Below are 13,678 nucleotides of genomic sequence, written 5' to 3' on the forward strand. Positions count from 1 at the left end.
AATAAAATTTTTAATTTAACTGAATTTAATTGACCTAATTTTATTTTATTTTATTTAAATGTAATCTAATTTTAATGTATCTTATCCTCAAAAAATAGGCAGTTTATTTTAATTTTATTATTTTATTTTATCCTCAAAAAAGGCTATTAATTTAATTTAATTGCCAAGCGTTGAGGTTTCTGACTTTGTTCCGAGGTCCTTGAATGCACCATAGCTGCTGTGCAAACATTTGTCTGTCTATGGAAGCATTTAGTCATTCATTTTTTTCATTTATCAATTACCACGTGCTAAATTTAACGTAATAATTACAACAGTCACTTTTATTGCAAATGTTGATCTGAAACGGGAAGAGAATGTCAACATCAAGCTGGCAGGAGGGTTTGGAGGTGGTCTCTCATCATCAACCTGCCGCAAATAGCGGGGATTTCCTCACTCCATTCACTTTTTTTTTGTGAGTCCTCATCCCATCTACACGGGGAAAACACGTGAGGAGGCCAACGGCGACCGACTCACCTGACAAATCTGTCGGTGAGGTTCCTGACGAAAGAGTAGATCTCAAACCAGTCGTTGGCGACACTTCCCGACCTGGGGGGAGACAACCGTTCAGATCAGTTGATAATGGTGACTGCTAGCAAAACAACAAGGACCATGTACTCATCTGACCTACACTCACTTAAACCGGTTAACACTTGTCGTCTGGTACCCTGGTCCGGACCAACGATTTCAAAAGATAACACGGAATAAAAAAAATTAAAAAAAAAAAACCAAAACATTTTTTCTTTAATATTTCAACTCTATGCTACTAAAATGACTAAAATTTCCTCATATTATTATGAGTTTATTCTCATAAAATTGCTACTTTTTTTCTCGTAAGAATACAACTTTTTTCTCCTAATATTTGGACTTTATTCCCATAAATTTCAACAGTTTTTTTTTTTGTGTGTTTGTTTTCCAACTACTTCAACTTTCTTCTTGGTAAATTTTCTTCTCGTAATTTGGAATTTATTCGCATACTAGTTTTCCAAAAACGACAACTTTATTCGTTGATTTGTTTCGCATAATACATTTTTTTTAATGTATTTGTTCTTTAATATTTCAACTCTATGCTACTAAAAGGACATTATTTTTCCTCATAATATTACAAATTCATTCCCTTAAAATTGCCACTTTTCTATTCGTTACAATATGACTTTTTTACCATAATATTTTGACTTCATGCTCATAAATGTACAGCTGCTTTTTTTTGTTGTTTTTGCTGTTTTGTTTTTTAATTTCCAATTATTGCCACATTCTTCTTGTAAATTTTCATTCAGGTAATTATGACCTTATACCCATAATATTTAGACTTTATTCTCGTAGCATGATAACTTTTTCTACAGTCTAATTTTCCAGAAATGACAACTTTATTCATTGTTTTATTTGTTTCTCATAATATTACAAGTTAAAAAAAATAACAGCCTTTTCTTTAATATTTTAACTTCATGCATTGTATATTTAAAATGTGCCGCGGGCCGCATTTTGGACACCCCTGATGTAAGAGTTTGGATAAGAAGGTGACTGACACAAAAGGTGACGTGAGTCAGCTATTATTCCAAAAATGTGTAGCATTCTTGCACCCTACACGGCTTGAACGTGTCTCCAAACTTCTGACTGGCGCTGTATTTTCTATCTGGATAGCTACAGTAATCCCTTGTTTATCACAGTTAATCCGTTCTAGACCCGACCGTGATAAGTGAATTTCCGCAAAGTAGGATTCCCTATTTATAAATGGAATATTTTGGTAGTTGTGGCATTTTTAACATTATTAGAGCCCTCTAGACACAAAATAACCCCTACAGTCACCTTTACTGTTTTTATATTACCCAATACAGTAGACATAATAAGAAAAAATAAGACATATAGGACATAGAAAACCTGTTTACGACCTTGTAAATACACTTTAACATTATTAAAGCCCTCTAGACATGAATATAGCACCCCTATACTAGCCTTTACAGTCCTATTACCCAATATACTGTAATATAAATAAGAAAAATAAGAAATAAGATGTAGAAATCCTTTTACGACCTTCTAAATACACTTTTTAATATTATTAAAGCCCTCTCGACATGAAATAACACCCTATAGTCACATTTACACTCCTATTACCCAATATAGTAGACATAATAAGAAAAATCAAAAAATAAGACTTGTGCTAGTGTGTGTGTTGTCGTAAATGTGTTCCAGTGCTAGGGGAGCTGAGTGAGGGTTCAGAGGAGAGTTATGGCCACATTAGTAGCTCGTATTAGGGATTATTGTCCCTGTTGTGAAATAGACCTGCAATAAAAGGCTGTTGTTCCAGCGATCAAGTCTGACGCTTGTCTCGCCGAACAATTACTGACACCTAGTGATCATTGTAGAATACTACAGTCACACTTTGGATCATCTTCTCAATAGCTTACATTTGTATTTTAGATCATTTAGCCAATTCTATGCTCAAAAATGCCTAAAATAAAAATATAAAAAATGTCCTTAAATATGCTTTTTTTTTTACTAATAGGCCACATTCATTCACGAAACAGTAGGAGTTATTAATTACTATGTAAGAAAAAACGTGATGGATTGAAGCCGTGAAATTTGAACCGTGATGTGGTGAGGGACGACTTTATATGCTTACATTTTTATATTTTTAAGTGTGATTTTTTACTTTCCCCTAAGAGAAATGAGCATACAAGCCATCCATCCATCCATTTTCTATACCGCTTCTTCCTCATTAGGGTCGCGGGGGCATGCTGGAGCCTATCCCAGCTGACTTCGGGCGACAGGCGGGGTACACCCTGGACTGGTCGCCAGCCAACCGCAGGGCACATATAGACAAACAACCATTCACACTCACATTCATACCTATGGACAATTTAGAATCGCCAATTCACCTCACCTGCATGTTTTTGGAATGTGGGAGGAAGCTGGAGTACCCGGAGAAAACCACGCGCACACGGGGAGAACATGCAAACTCCACACAGAAATGCCCAGGGGAGAATCGAACCCAGATCTTCCCGATCTCCAAGCTGTTACTGTGTTGGCCAACGTGCTAACCACTAGACCACCATGCGGCCGCATACAAGCCAATAATATACAAATGCTGAATGTCTGACATCAGCAACATCCTGTCATTTGGCGCTTTACAGGAGGACGGGGCCGACACACTGCCCGAAAACAAATACTAGCCTTTCAGTGACTCTGCAGCTGACACAGGAAGTGCAGCCTTCTGCTCGCTGATGCAACTCCTCTTCCTGCCTGCTTTGCATCATTCCCACGAATGCAACACTTGCTTGTTTTTGTTTTTTTAAACACCATCCTGTGGCCAAGAATGACGCTGTGGTTGGGTCTTACATGAGCGTGCTTCACTGTCCCACAGGGTCCAACATGTGGCTGAACATGTCACGCCCAGCTCCAGCCAGGATTGGGTCCAGCTGCTGTACAAACCACTTTCATACGCATTGACTTGATTCTTATTTCTTATTTGCTCATGTCAACATGCCAGGATACTTCACAATGAGCAGCTGCGAGTCATTTTATGGACATTGATGATTATTTTTGAAGTTTCCCCATCTTCAGGCAGAATCTATCCTCCGAAATCATCACGTGGCCAACGCACAGATGATTTGGATGATAGTTATCAATATGAGTTGGCTGTTATCCCAAAATCTGTAGGGTTCTTGCACCCTCTATGGTTTGAGAGTTGCATCCCCAGTAGTAGTCCAAAGTTTTGCAGAGACTTTCTCATGTTATTCAATGGGATGGTGTCTCCAAACTTCTGACTGAAGCCGTATATTCTATGTAGATAGTTACAGTAATCCCTTGTTTATCACGGTTAATCTGTTCCAGATAAGTGAATTTCCGTAAAGTAGGACTCCTTATTTATGAAAGAAATATTACTGTAGTTGTGGCATAGAAAACCTGTTTACCACCTTCTCAATAATTTTTTTTAATCATTAGAGCCCTCTAGACATGAAATAACACCCCTATAGTTATCTTTACACTCGTATTACCCAATATAGTAAACATACTCACAGAAAATAAGACATAGAAAACCTTTACGACCTTCGAAATATGGTTTTTTTACATTAGAACCCTCTAGACATGAAATAGCACCCCTATAGTCACCTTTACACTCCTATTACCCAATATAGTAGACATAATAAGAGAAAATAAGACATAAGACAGAAAACCTGTTTTAGGACCTTCTAAATACTATACACACCTTTACACTCCAACAACCCAATATTGTAGACATAATAAGAGAAAATAACACATACTATATTATACATAGAAAACCTGTTTTATAACATTCTAAATAAGTTTAACATTAGAAACCTCTAGACATGCAACAACACACCTATAATCACCTTTACAGTCCTACTACACAATATAGTAGACATAGTAAGAGAAAATAAGAGACATATAATAATAATAATGTCTTAAATAATAAGACATAAGACATAAAATACCTGTTTCCGAATTTCTAAATACATTGCTTAACATTATTAGCGGTGCCATGACTTTGGCATGATTTTACGTGAGTTGGTCCCCAGTAGTACCAGCAGAACTCGGTCGGTGCATATAAAAGTACCAGTACCCATCCCCAATTGTGACTTTTTTTAAGAATACAAAAATAACTGACTGAAGTTAATTTCTGAATTTTTTTTTATTTTATTTTCATGTTTTAACTCACTTTTTGTCGCCATATAAATGACATGCACGTGCGTCATGGCCAATTATGACTTGGGGGCATATCTGCGGGGCATTGTTATGATATGTTGTGATGTACCAGGGAGCTTTCAAGGCATGTTTTAAGCTTTACCGCTCAAGCCACATCACATTTCTGTCTGAACTACAGTTGATAGTTGTTGTAAAGTCCAGAAGGAGACACTAAAAGCAGTGACTTACTTGTCCAGGACGAAATACAGATCGTAGGCTCCATGACAGGACGCTTCCTCCGCCCAGCACGTCGAGGCTAGCACACCCAGCAGCAGTGCAGCGAGGGCAGACACTTTCCACCAACTTTGACCGTGGAAAAGTTCCTCCTTTGAAGTTTTGGACATTTTAAAACGCTTTTTTCCTCTCCCCTCTCAGGCTACTGTTGTAAAGTGGGGGTCGATGGGTGAGCTAGCTAGCCGAGCCGCCGAGTGACGAGCTCCATGTCAACCACCACAAGTTCACCGCTAGACCTGCGAAATAGCGGAAATTACCACGGAGGCGTCATCGTTCTTGCCTCACTCGCGGCCTCGTCGAACCCCAAGCAACCTCCCGCGCTCGCGTCGAAGGAGTAGGAAGAAAGCAAGAACAGAAACACAACAAACTCAACTTCGCCACTCTCAACTTCACTTTTGCGGTGCCTTCAGGGGGCTCGCGAGACGCTGGGATTTGTGAAAGGCGCGTCTTCAAGGACACTGGGAAAGACGATAATCACTACTTCTTCGCCAAATCCGGGGTGTCCAAACTTTTTCTAGTGAGGACCACCTTGTGAAAAATGAAAGGATGTAACTTAGCCACTCAGATATTTTGTTACAGATATGCTAAGAAGTTGTATACTGTTTGTTTCAAGAAAAAATGCATCTCTGCTCTGTTATACACAGTAAGTGAAACAGTTTCTGTCGTTCTGTCGCTCCTTTTTCCCAAATTTTTGCTGTTTTTTTCATCTTAAAAATGTTTTTCCAAATACTTTCTTCCCTTCTTTTTGTAATATTTTGACTTTGTTCACACATTTATTCCTATATTACTAAACTTTTCCCCCAACCAAATTTTCCCCCAAAAATGTTTTTCTTTTGTAATATGACAACTTAAAAACAAATAACATCTTTTTACTTCATATTTCAACATGATGCTACTAAAATGACATTTTTTGTCACAATATTTTGGCATTATTCTTGTAAACTTTGTTGACTTTGTTTCTTTATATTTTAACTTTTTCCTCTTAATATTTTGACTTTATTCTCTTAAAATTTCATTATTTATTTCTGCTCTTGTTTTTTATGATCCAACTCTTTCCAAATTTTTCTTGTAAATTTTGTTTTTGTACTTATGACTTTATTCTCATAATATTTTGACTTTATTGTAACGTTTTCTGCAAACCTAATTTTCCTGTTTTTTTTTTTGTTTTTCATAATAATATGACTATTTCAAACATAGACATATTTTTCTTTAATATTTCAACTTTCTGCTACTAAAATGATGTTATTTTTCGTAGTAATATTATGACATTATTCTTGTAAAATTACGGTTTGGTCTTGTTAGATTTTCTTTTCATTTTTACTTGGTACGTTGACTTTATTCTCTTAAAATGTCAGCTGTTTTTTTTTTGCTGTCATTTTTTTAATTTTCTATTTCATCTTTCTTCTTGTAAATTTTCTTTTTTCGTAATTATGACTTTATTCTCATAATATTTTGACTTTATTATAACTTTTTCTGTAACCTAATTTTCCAAATATTTTGTTGTTTTATTTGTTTTTCAAAATATTATGACTTTTTAAAAAATAAACATCTTTTGCTTTAATATTTCCACTTTATGCTACTAAAATGACGTTATTTTTCCTGGTAATATTAGGACGTTATTCTTGTAAAATTATGACTTTGTCTTGTTAGATTTTTAAAAAATTGTACTTGATATTTTGAGTTTATTCTCTTTAAATTTCAGCTGTTGTTTTTTTCATTTTCATTTAATTTCTAACTATCTCATCTTTCTTTTTTCCTACACTTTATTCTCATAATATTTTGACTTTATTATAACTTTTTCCGCAACTGAATTTCCCCAAAAATGTGTTCTTTTGTTTTCATAATAGTACCACTTGAAAACAAATAACGTCTTTTTTTCTTAATATTGCAACGTTATGCTACTGAAAATGATGTTATTTTTCCTCATAATATTATGATGTTATTCTTATAAAATTACAGTTTTGTCTAATTAAATTTTAACTCTTTTCTTTTAATATTTGTATTTTATTCTCTTAAAATTTCAGCTGTTTTTTCATTTCTGCTGTTGATTTTTTTTTCTTTTCCAAATACTTCAACTTTCCTCTTGTAATTTTTTTTTCATAATCGTGAATAAGATTTTAACTTTTTTCTCTTAATATTTAGACTAGTAAAATTACTGTAGATTTTTCAATTTTTGCTGCTTTTTTTATTTTTAAGAATGTGCCGTGGGCCAAAAAAAAAAAAAAAAACAGCCAAGGGCCGCAAATGGCCCCCGGGCCACAATTTGGACATCCCTGTCTTACATCATCATCAAATAAGGTGGAAGTAACACAACAAATAATTTATATTTCCCTTAGTGTTCTTTTTAATGTAATATTCTTTCTTATTGCCCTGAAATGAATGATTCATTCTTCTTACGGGGAAAAATGTTACAGGTTTAATTGTGCAAAAAAAGCAAAAAAAACATTTGAAATACTTTAAAAAGCACAAACAATTTAAATATATAATACAGCTAAACCAAAATAAACTATCTGCAAGTAATTAACTAATATCAATGAGGAATTATTTGTAATAATTGCACAAAGCAATATGTAAGGCACACAAATTATGTATTCAATCCACAAAAGGTTAACATTCTTATGGGTGGAATCTTAAATATCTCGTCAGGATACCATACCTTTCCTCACAAAGGTGTTTTCCAGGAAAACAGGAAATTCCAAGAGGATTATCACCTGTGCACCCGGTTCAAACAAGAGTTGGGAATGCTGCTGGAGGACGTGCGTGACTCCCGGCGCTGGAATGAAAGCACAAAAGTGTGGTTGCAATTCAGCATTCGCGTGCATGTTGCATTGCGTTGTGTTGTTGTTTTTTGTCATTGAAGTTGTCTTTTCCGTTCGCAAACGACACAACGTGACAAAGAACGTTGGATCGAGTAACTGCCATCTGTCCCTCTTTCTCACGCATGAGCAACATCTTCTCAGGTCCTCATCTGTACACCCGCTAACCGTCACTGCAGGACGCGGTGCGCTTACACGATGCACACTTACAAGTCCCTTTAAAAACACAACACACGTGCATGCCAATGTTTTACACTCAGCCAACACAAAACCTGAAGAAAGTCACAATACAATAGCACAATAGCAAAAACATGACTTCAAAACTTGGGAGAACTCCTTTTTACCAGCAGATTCTTAAAAACTGCAATATTTTTCTAAAAAAAAAACAAACAAACAAAAAACAGCATAGTGCTCCCGTCAGCATTTGTGCAGAAGATTCCTAAAAAGCAGTAGTATTCTAAAAACAGCAGATCACTCCTGTCATATAGAGGATCTTTGAACATCATTTTCGCAGGTGATTCTTAAAAACAGGCCGCCCCTGTCATATAGAGGATCTTCGACTCGTGTTTTTGGAGTATGCCCTCAAAAATAGGAAAGCACTGCAGTCATATACAGGGTCTTTGACTGGCACTTTTGCAGGAGGTCCTCAAAAACAGCAAAGTGCTCCTTTGACCAGCATTTGTGCAGAAGATTCCTAAAACACAGCAGTAGTTTTCTAAAAACAGCAGAGTGCTCCTGTCATATAAAGGATCTTTAAACACCATTTTCGCAGATGATTCTTAAAAACAGCAGAGTGCTCCTGTCATATAGAGGTTCTTTGACTTGCTTTTTTGCAGTGGATCCTCAAAAATAGCAGAGTGCTTGCATCTTATAGAGGATCTTCGACTGGTGTTTTTGCAGTGTGCCCTTAAAAACGTCTGCGCGCCCCACTCAATAAAGGATCTTCGACTAGTGTTTTTGGAATATGCCCTCAAAAATAGCAAAGAGGACCTGTGACTTACTTTTTTACAATAGGTCCTCAAAAATAGCAATGCAATCCTGTCATATAAAGGATCTTTGACTGGGATTTTTGTAGTAGTTTCTCAAAAATAGGAGCGCACTCCTGTGATATAGACAATCTTTTGACTAGTGTTCCTGCAGTAGATCCTCAAAAACAGCAGAACACTCCTGTCATACAGAGGATTTTTGACTAGCATTTTTGCTAAATAATAAACAGCATAGCACTCCTGTCCAATGGAGGATCTTTGACTGGCATTTTTGCAGTCGTTTCTCAAAAATTTGATAGTGCCCCTGTCATATAGAGGTTCTTTGACTTGCTTTTTTAGAGTGGATCCTCAAAAATAGCAGAGAGCTTGCGTCTTATAGAGGATCTTTGACTGGTGTTTTCGCAGTGTGCCCTGAAAAACGTCTGCGTGCTCCACTCAATAAAGGATCTTCGACTAGTGTTTTTGGAATATGCCCTCAAAAATAGCAAAGAGGACCTGTGACTTACTTTTTTACAATAGGTCCTCAAAAATAGCAAGGCAATTCTGTCATATAAAAGATCTTTGACTGGTATTTTTGCAGGCGTTTCTCAAAGAGAGGAGAGCACTCCTCTGATCTAGAGGATCTTTGACTTGCTTTTTTGTAGTAGGTCCCCAAAAATAGCAAATAGAGGATCCTTGACTTCCATTTTTGCAGTATTTTTTCAAAAATAGCAGAGCGTTCCTGTCATATAGAGGATCTTTGACTGGCATTTGTGCAGAAGGTCCTCAAAAATAGAAAAGCACTCCTGTCAAATAGAGAATCTTTTAATTGGTGTTTCTTCAGTAGAACTTAACACTTCTGTCATATGGAGAATCTTTGACAATTTTTCCAGTAGGTACTCAAAAATAGCAGAGCACTCCTATCATATAGAGCATCTTTGACTGGTATTTTTGCAGTAGTTTTTCAAAAAATTGCAGATCGCTCCTGTCATATACAGAGAGGATCTTTGATTTGCTTTTTTGCAGTAGGTCCTCAAAAACAGCAGAGCGCTTCTGTCATATGGAGCCTTTTCGACTCGCAAAAACAGCACATCACTCCAATTTAGTTGAATATTCCACAGTTTGACCCTGGAACAGACGATTTCTATTTCCCCGATTTCCCACGAGAAGAATGGTACTCCAATATTAGGATTGAGCAGCTTGTATATCCTGTCCTTGATTCCTTTATGCACACAATCGTTCCAGCAGAAGCAGTTCAAACATTGGCCTCCATTTTGCATCACCATGCTAACCCGCTAACATGCTAACACTGAGAGTGTAAGTCACCAGAGTGAGTCCACTGTGGATTTGGTTGAGGGTTCTACTCCACTAGAGAGTTCTCCTAAATAGCTTCGCCAGCTCTTTGCCTAGGTTAAGTAGTAGGATTACGCCGCTGTCACACACACACACACACACACACACACACACACACACACATGCACACACGCATGCACGCACGCACGCACGCACACACCTCCGCAGCACAGCAGCGAGCCAATTAGCGCTAACACACCTCATCAAACGTGAAGAGCAACACAGCAGCATCATTATCTGGCAAATCAAAGTCTAATTGGATTTTAATTACATGTTCATTCCTTTGCACGCCGTTTGCTTCCTCGCCGGCGTGGGACGGCCGCACAAAGAGAAGGAAGGGGCTGCGCGCCCTTTGACGTCATCGTCGCCGTGCATCCGTTCGTCACGCCGCAGAGGCGATGAAAGTCATGGAGGGAACGTCTTGGCAGAAGTTGTGATGTCATCAAAGGGGCGTGGCCACCAACGATCGGGCTCGCCGTCCAGCTCGTCACTGGCGTTTGAAGTTTGAATCCGTAAGGTACGTTCCTCGTCGTTTGACGTCTAATCATTCACTGCAACACATTCACATTTGAATTCACGTTTTTCTACCGGCAATGAGCCACGCTCAGCTGTTGTTGGGCTCCCAGCAGATGTTATACCAGCTATACGAACAACTATACTAACGCTTGTTAGTGCTTAGAAATAGCAGGGAAGCCCCAGAGACCAACTTTATTGCATCCTTGCATGTGCGTAAGAGCGTCCCTTCCCATGCAAACGTACGCGTTAGAGTACACGTACGTTGTATTTATTATATTGCTTGTATATCATAGAATGACAAGAAAGGTCTATCATGGTAAAATATACTCAGTAATGCACTGTATACTGTAAAAATATACACACTGTACATAGAAAAGTATACAGGTGAGCAAACATACTGTATGTTGGTAGAAACCTCAACATTGTACACATTATGTATACAAATAAACATTATGATACTATATTTTACACAATATGTTTACTTATTGCTTGCTGTTAGACATTAATATGTTTAATTGTTGTATTTTATTAGACTATATACTTATTTGTGGCGCATTATTGGACATAACTATCTTATCCAACCCAAGTTATGACAAGTTATGTTTATTTATTGTACATTATTAGACATAAATGATTATTTATTGCACGTTATTAGACTGCATATTTATTTACCGCACATTTTTAGTCTATGTGTTCATTAGACTATATATTTATTTATTGCACATAACTTGACTTAAATATTTGTATTTATTGCACGTTATTAGACTATATGCTTATTTATTGCACATTATTTGATATAAATATGTTTATTTCTTGCACATTATTATATTATGTTTATTTATTGTATTGTTATTTGACATAAACACATTTTTTTTGCATTTTATTTGACTATGTGTTTCATTATTTCACATTATTTACATACATATACATAAACATTTACTGCACGTTATTACACTATATCATTATTTACTGCACATTATTAGAATTATATATTGCATTTTATGAGACATGTTTTTTTTGCATTTTGTTCAACTGCATGTTTATTTATTGAACATAATTACATATAAATGTTTATTTATTGTGCATAGTTTAACATAAATACGTTTATTCATTGCAATTTATTACAATTAGTTTATTTGCTGCACGTTATTAAGACTAAATAATTAGTTGTCGCACATCATTAGACATAAATAGGTTTACTAATTACATGTAATTTGACATAAGTATTTGTATTAATTGCATGTTATTACACTATATTTGTATTTATTTCACATTGTTAGACTATATGTTTATTTATTTTATTATTAGACATGAATACTGTATGCTCATTTGCTGCACATAATTACATTATATGTTTATTTATTGCATGTTATTAGATATAATAACATGATATTGGGTTTTTTTGCATTTTATCGGACTATATATATCTTTATTGCACATTACTGGCTTTAAATATGTTAATTTATTGCACATTATTCTGTTATATGTTTATTTATTGCATGTTATTAAACAGACATGTTTTTTTTGCATTTTATTGGAGTATATGTTTATTTATTGCACATTATTACACAGAAACATATTTATTTATTGCACTTCATTTGAATGTATGCTTATTTATTGCATGTTATTGAACATAAACATGTATTTTGCATTATTGTGGAATATACAGTATGTTTATTTATTGTAAACTATTAAACATAAATATGATTTGTATTGTACATTATTAGACTATATGTTTATTTGTTGCATGTTATTTGACATAAACATGTTTTCTTCTGTATTTTATTCAACTATGTAGTTATTCTTTGCACATAATTAGACATAAATATGTTCATTTATTGAGCGTAGTTTGACATAAATGTATTTTTTCATTGCAAGCTATTACCGTTTGTTTATTTGCTGCGTGTTATTCGTCTATATGTTTATTTGCTGCATGTTATTAGACTGTATAGTTATTTATTGCTCTTAATTTTGACATAAATATGTTTATTTCTTGTACATTATTAGATTATATGTTTATTTATTGCATGTTATTGGGCATAAACATGTTCATTTATTGCACGTTATTAGACTGTTTATTTATTGCACAATATTAGACGTAAATATGTCTATTTGTTGCATTTTATCAGACTACTTGTTTATTTATAGCATGTTATGAGATGTACTGTATAGAGTATTACAACATGTAGCAGTGCAGTACAGTGTACTGTATGTCGTGTATTGTATGTTGTATATTGTGTATCCTTTGAAGGCGGTGCTATCGTGCAGCCAGCGAGGCCAGCAAGGGTCAACCTCCTTCCCGGGCCGAGCGAGGCCGACAATGTGGCGTGGACTTCCCCAGCAAAGAGTCCTGTGACAGGCTGGCAGAAACATCGGCAAGATGAAGCCGGAGCGCCACAATGGCGGCGTCGGCGCCCGAGGCACTGCTGGAGCGAGAGCGCCGAGGTGACGAGCCTCCCGTGATTCTTCTGCCCGCGCCTCAAAGACTTCCTTCTTCTTTTTAAAAAGTGTTTCTTCGCCCCCGGGGGACGTGAGGCCGCGGCGGTGGGCCTTAGCAATCAGCAGCCATCAGCCGCCATCAGCGCAGCGCTCTGACACGAGGAGCTGGCGTAGCGTTCGCTTTGACCGCCTTCGCTTTTATGGAGTGCTCCGTACTCATTCAGTCAAACACACACTTTCACACGGCCCAACGTGTCAGCTTGTCTCCTTGCTACTTTGCAATACCTTTCATAGACTCTCAAACTAAACATTATTATCCTTTCCACAACATGAAGTTACCCAGCATGCCTTGCGGCTTCTACATTAGCATATTGTTTTGTATGTATATCCGTGCGTAAGCCTTTATTTTGATACCCGCATTGGCCGGTGTGGTGCATTTACATTGTGTGTTCCACATGTTGTGTTACGTATTTTTAGAGTCATTTTACCCGCATCTCAGTTCCTTGCAGTTTTTCGCCGTAATAGCCGGAATTTACAGTATTACAATACCACGCCGTTGACATGATATCAGCACGTTAGCCAGCGTTAGCCAGCTAACTGTAGCAAGTAAAGATG

The 13,678-nt window shown here is 36.4% G+C and overlaps 1 protein-coding gene across 3 annotated transcripts in view; it reads right to left on the minus strand.

The window, feature by feature from the left end:
* The window catches only part of antxr2a (ANTXR cell adhesion molecule 2a), a 95,495-nt gene extending 89,327 nt beyond the window's left edge, over positions 1–6,168 (minus strand). Inside the window, exons 1-2 of one of the 3 annotated variants that reach the window (XM_054772416.1) lie at positions 4,930–6,166; positions 514–585 (exon numbers count right to left, since the gene is read on the minus strand). In XM_054772416.1, coding sequence (XP_054628391.1) covers positions 514–585; positions 4,930–5,084 — 227 coding nt within the window. In that variant the 5' untranslated portion in view covers positions 5,085–6,166. Of the gene's footprint in view, positions 1–513; positions 586–4,929 lie in introns of all 3 variants that reach the window. The other 2 variants (XM_054772417.1, XM_054772418.1) reach the window with 2 other exon arrangements.
* Positions 6,169–13,678: the final 7,510 nt, after the last annotated feature.

This window comes from Dunckerocampus dactyliophorus, chromosome 4 (genome assembly GCF_027744805.1).
Source record: "Dunckerocampus dactyliophorus isolate RoL2022-P2 chromosome 4, RoL_Ddac_1.1, whole genome shotgun sequence".
Taxonomy (NCBI): domain Eukaryota; kingdom Metazoa; phylum Chordata; class Actinopteri; order Syngnathiformes; family Syngnathidae; genus Dunckerocampus; species Dunckerocampus dactyliophorus.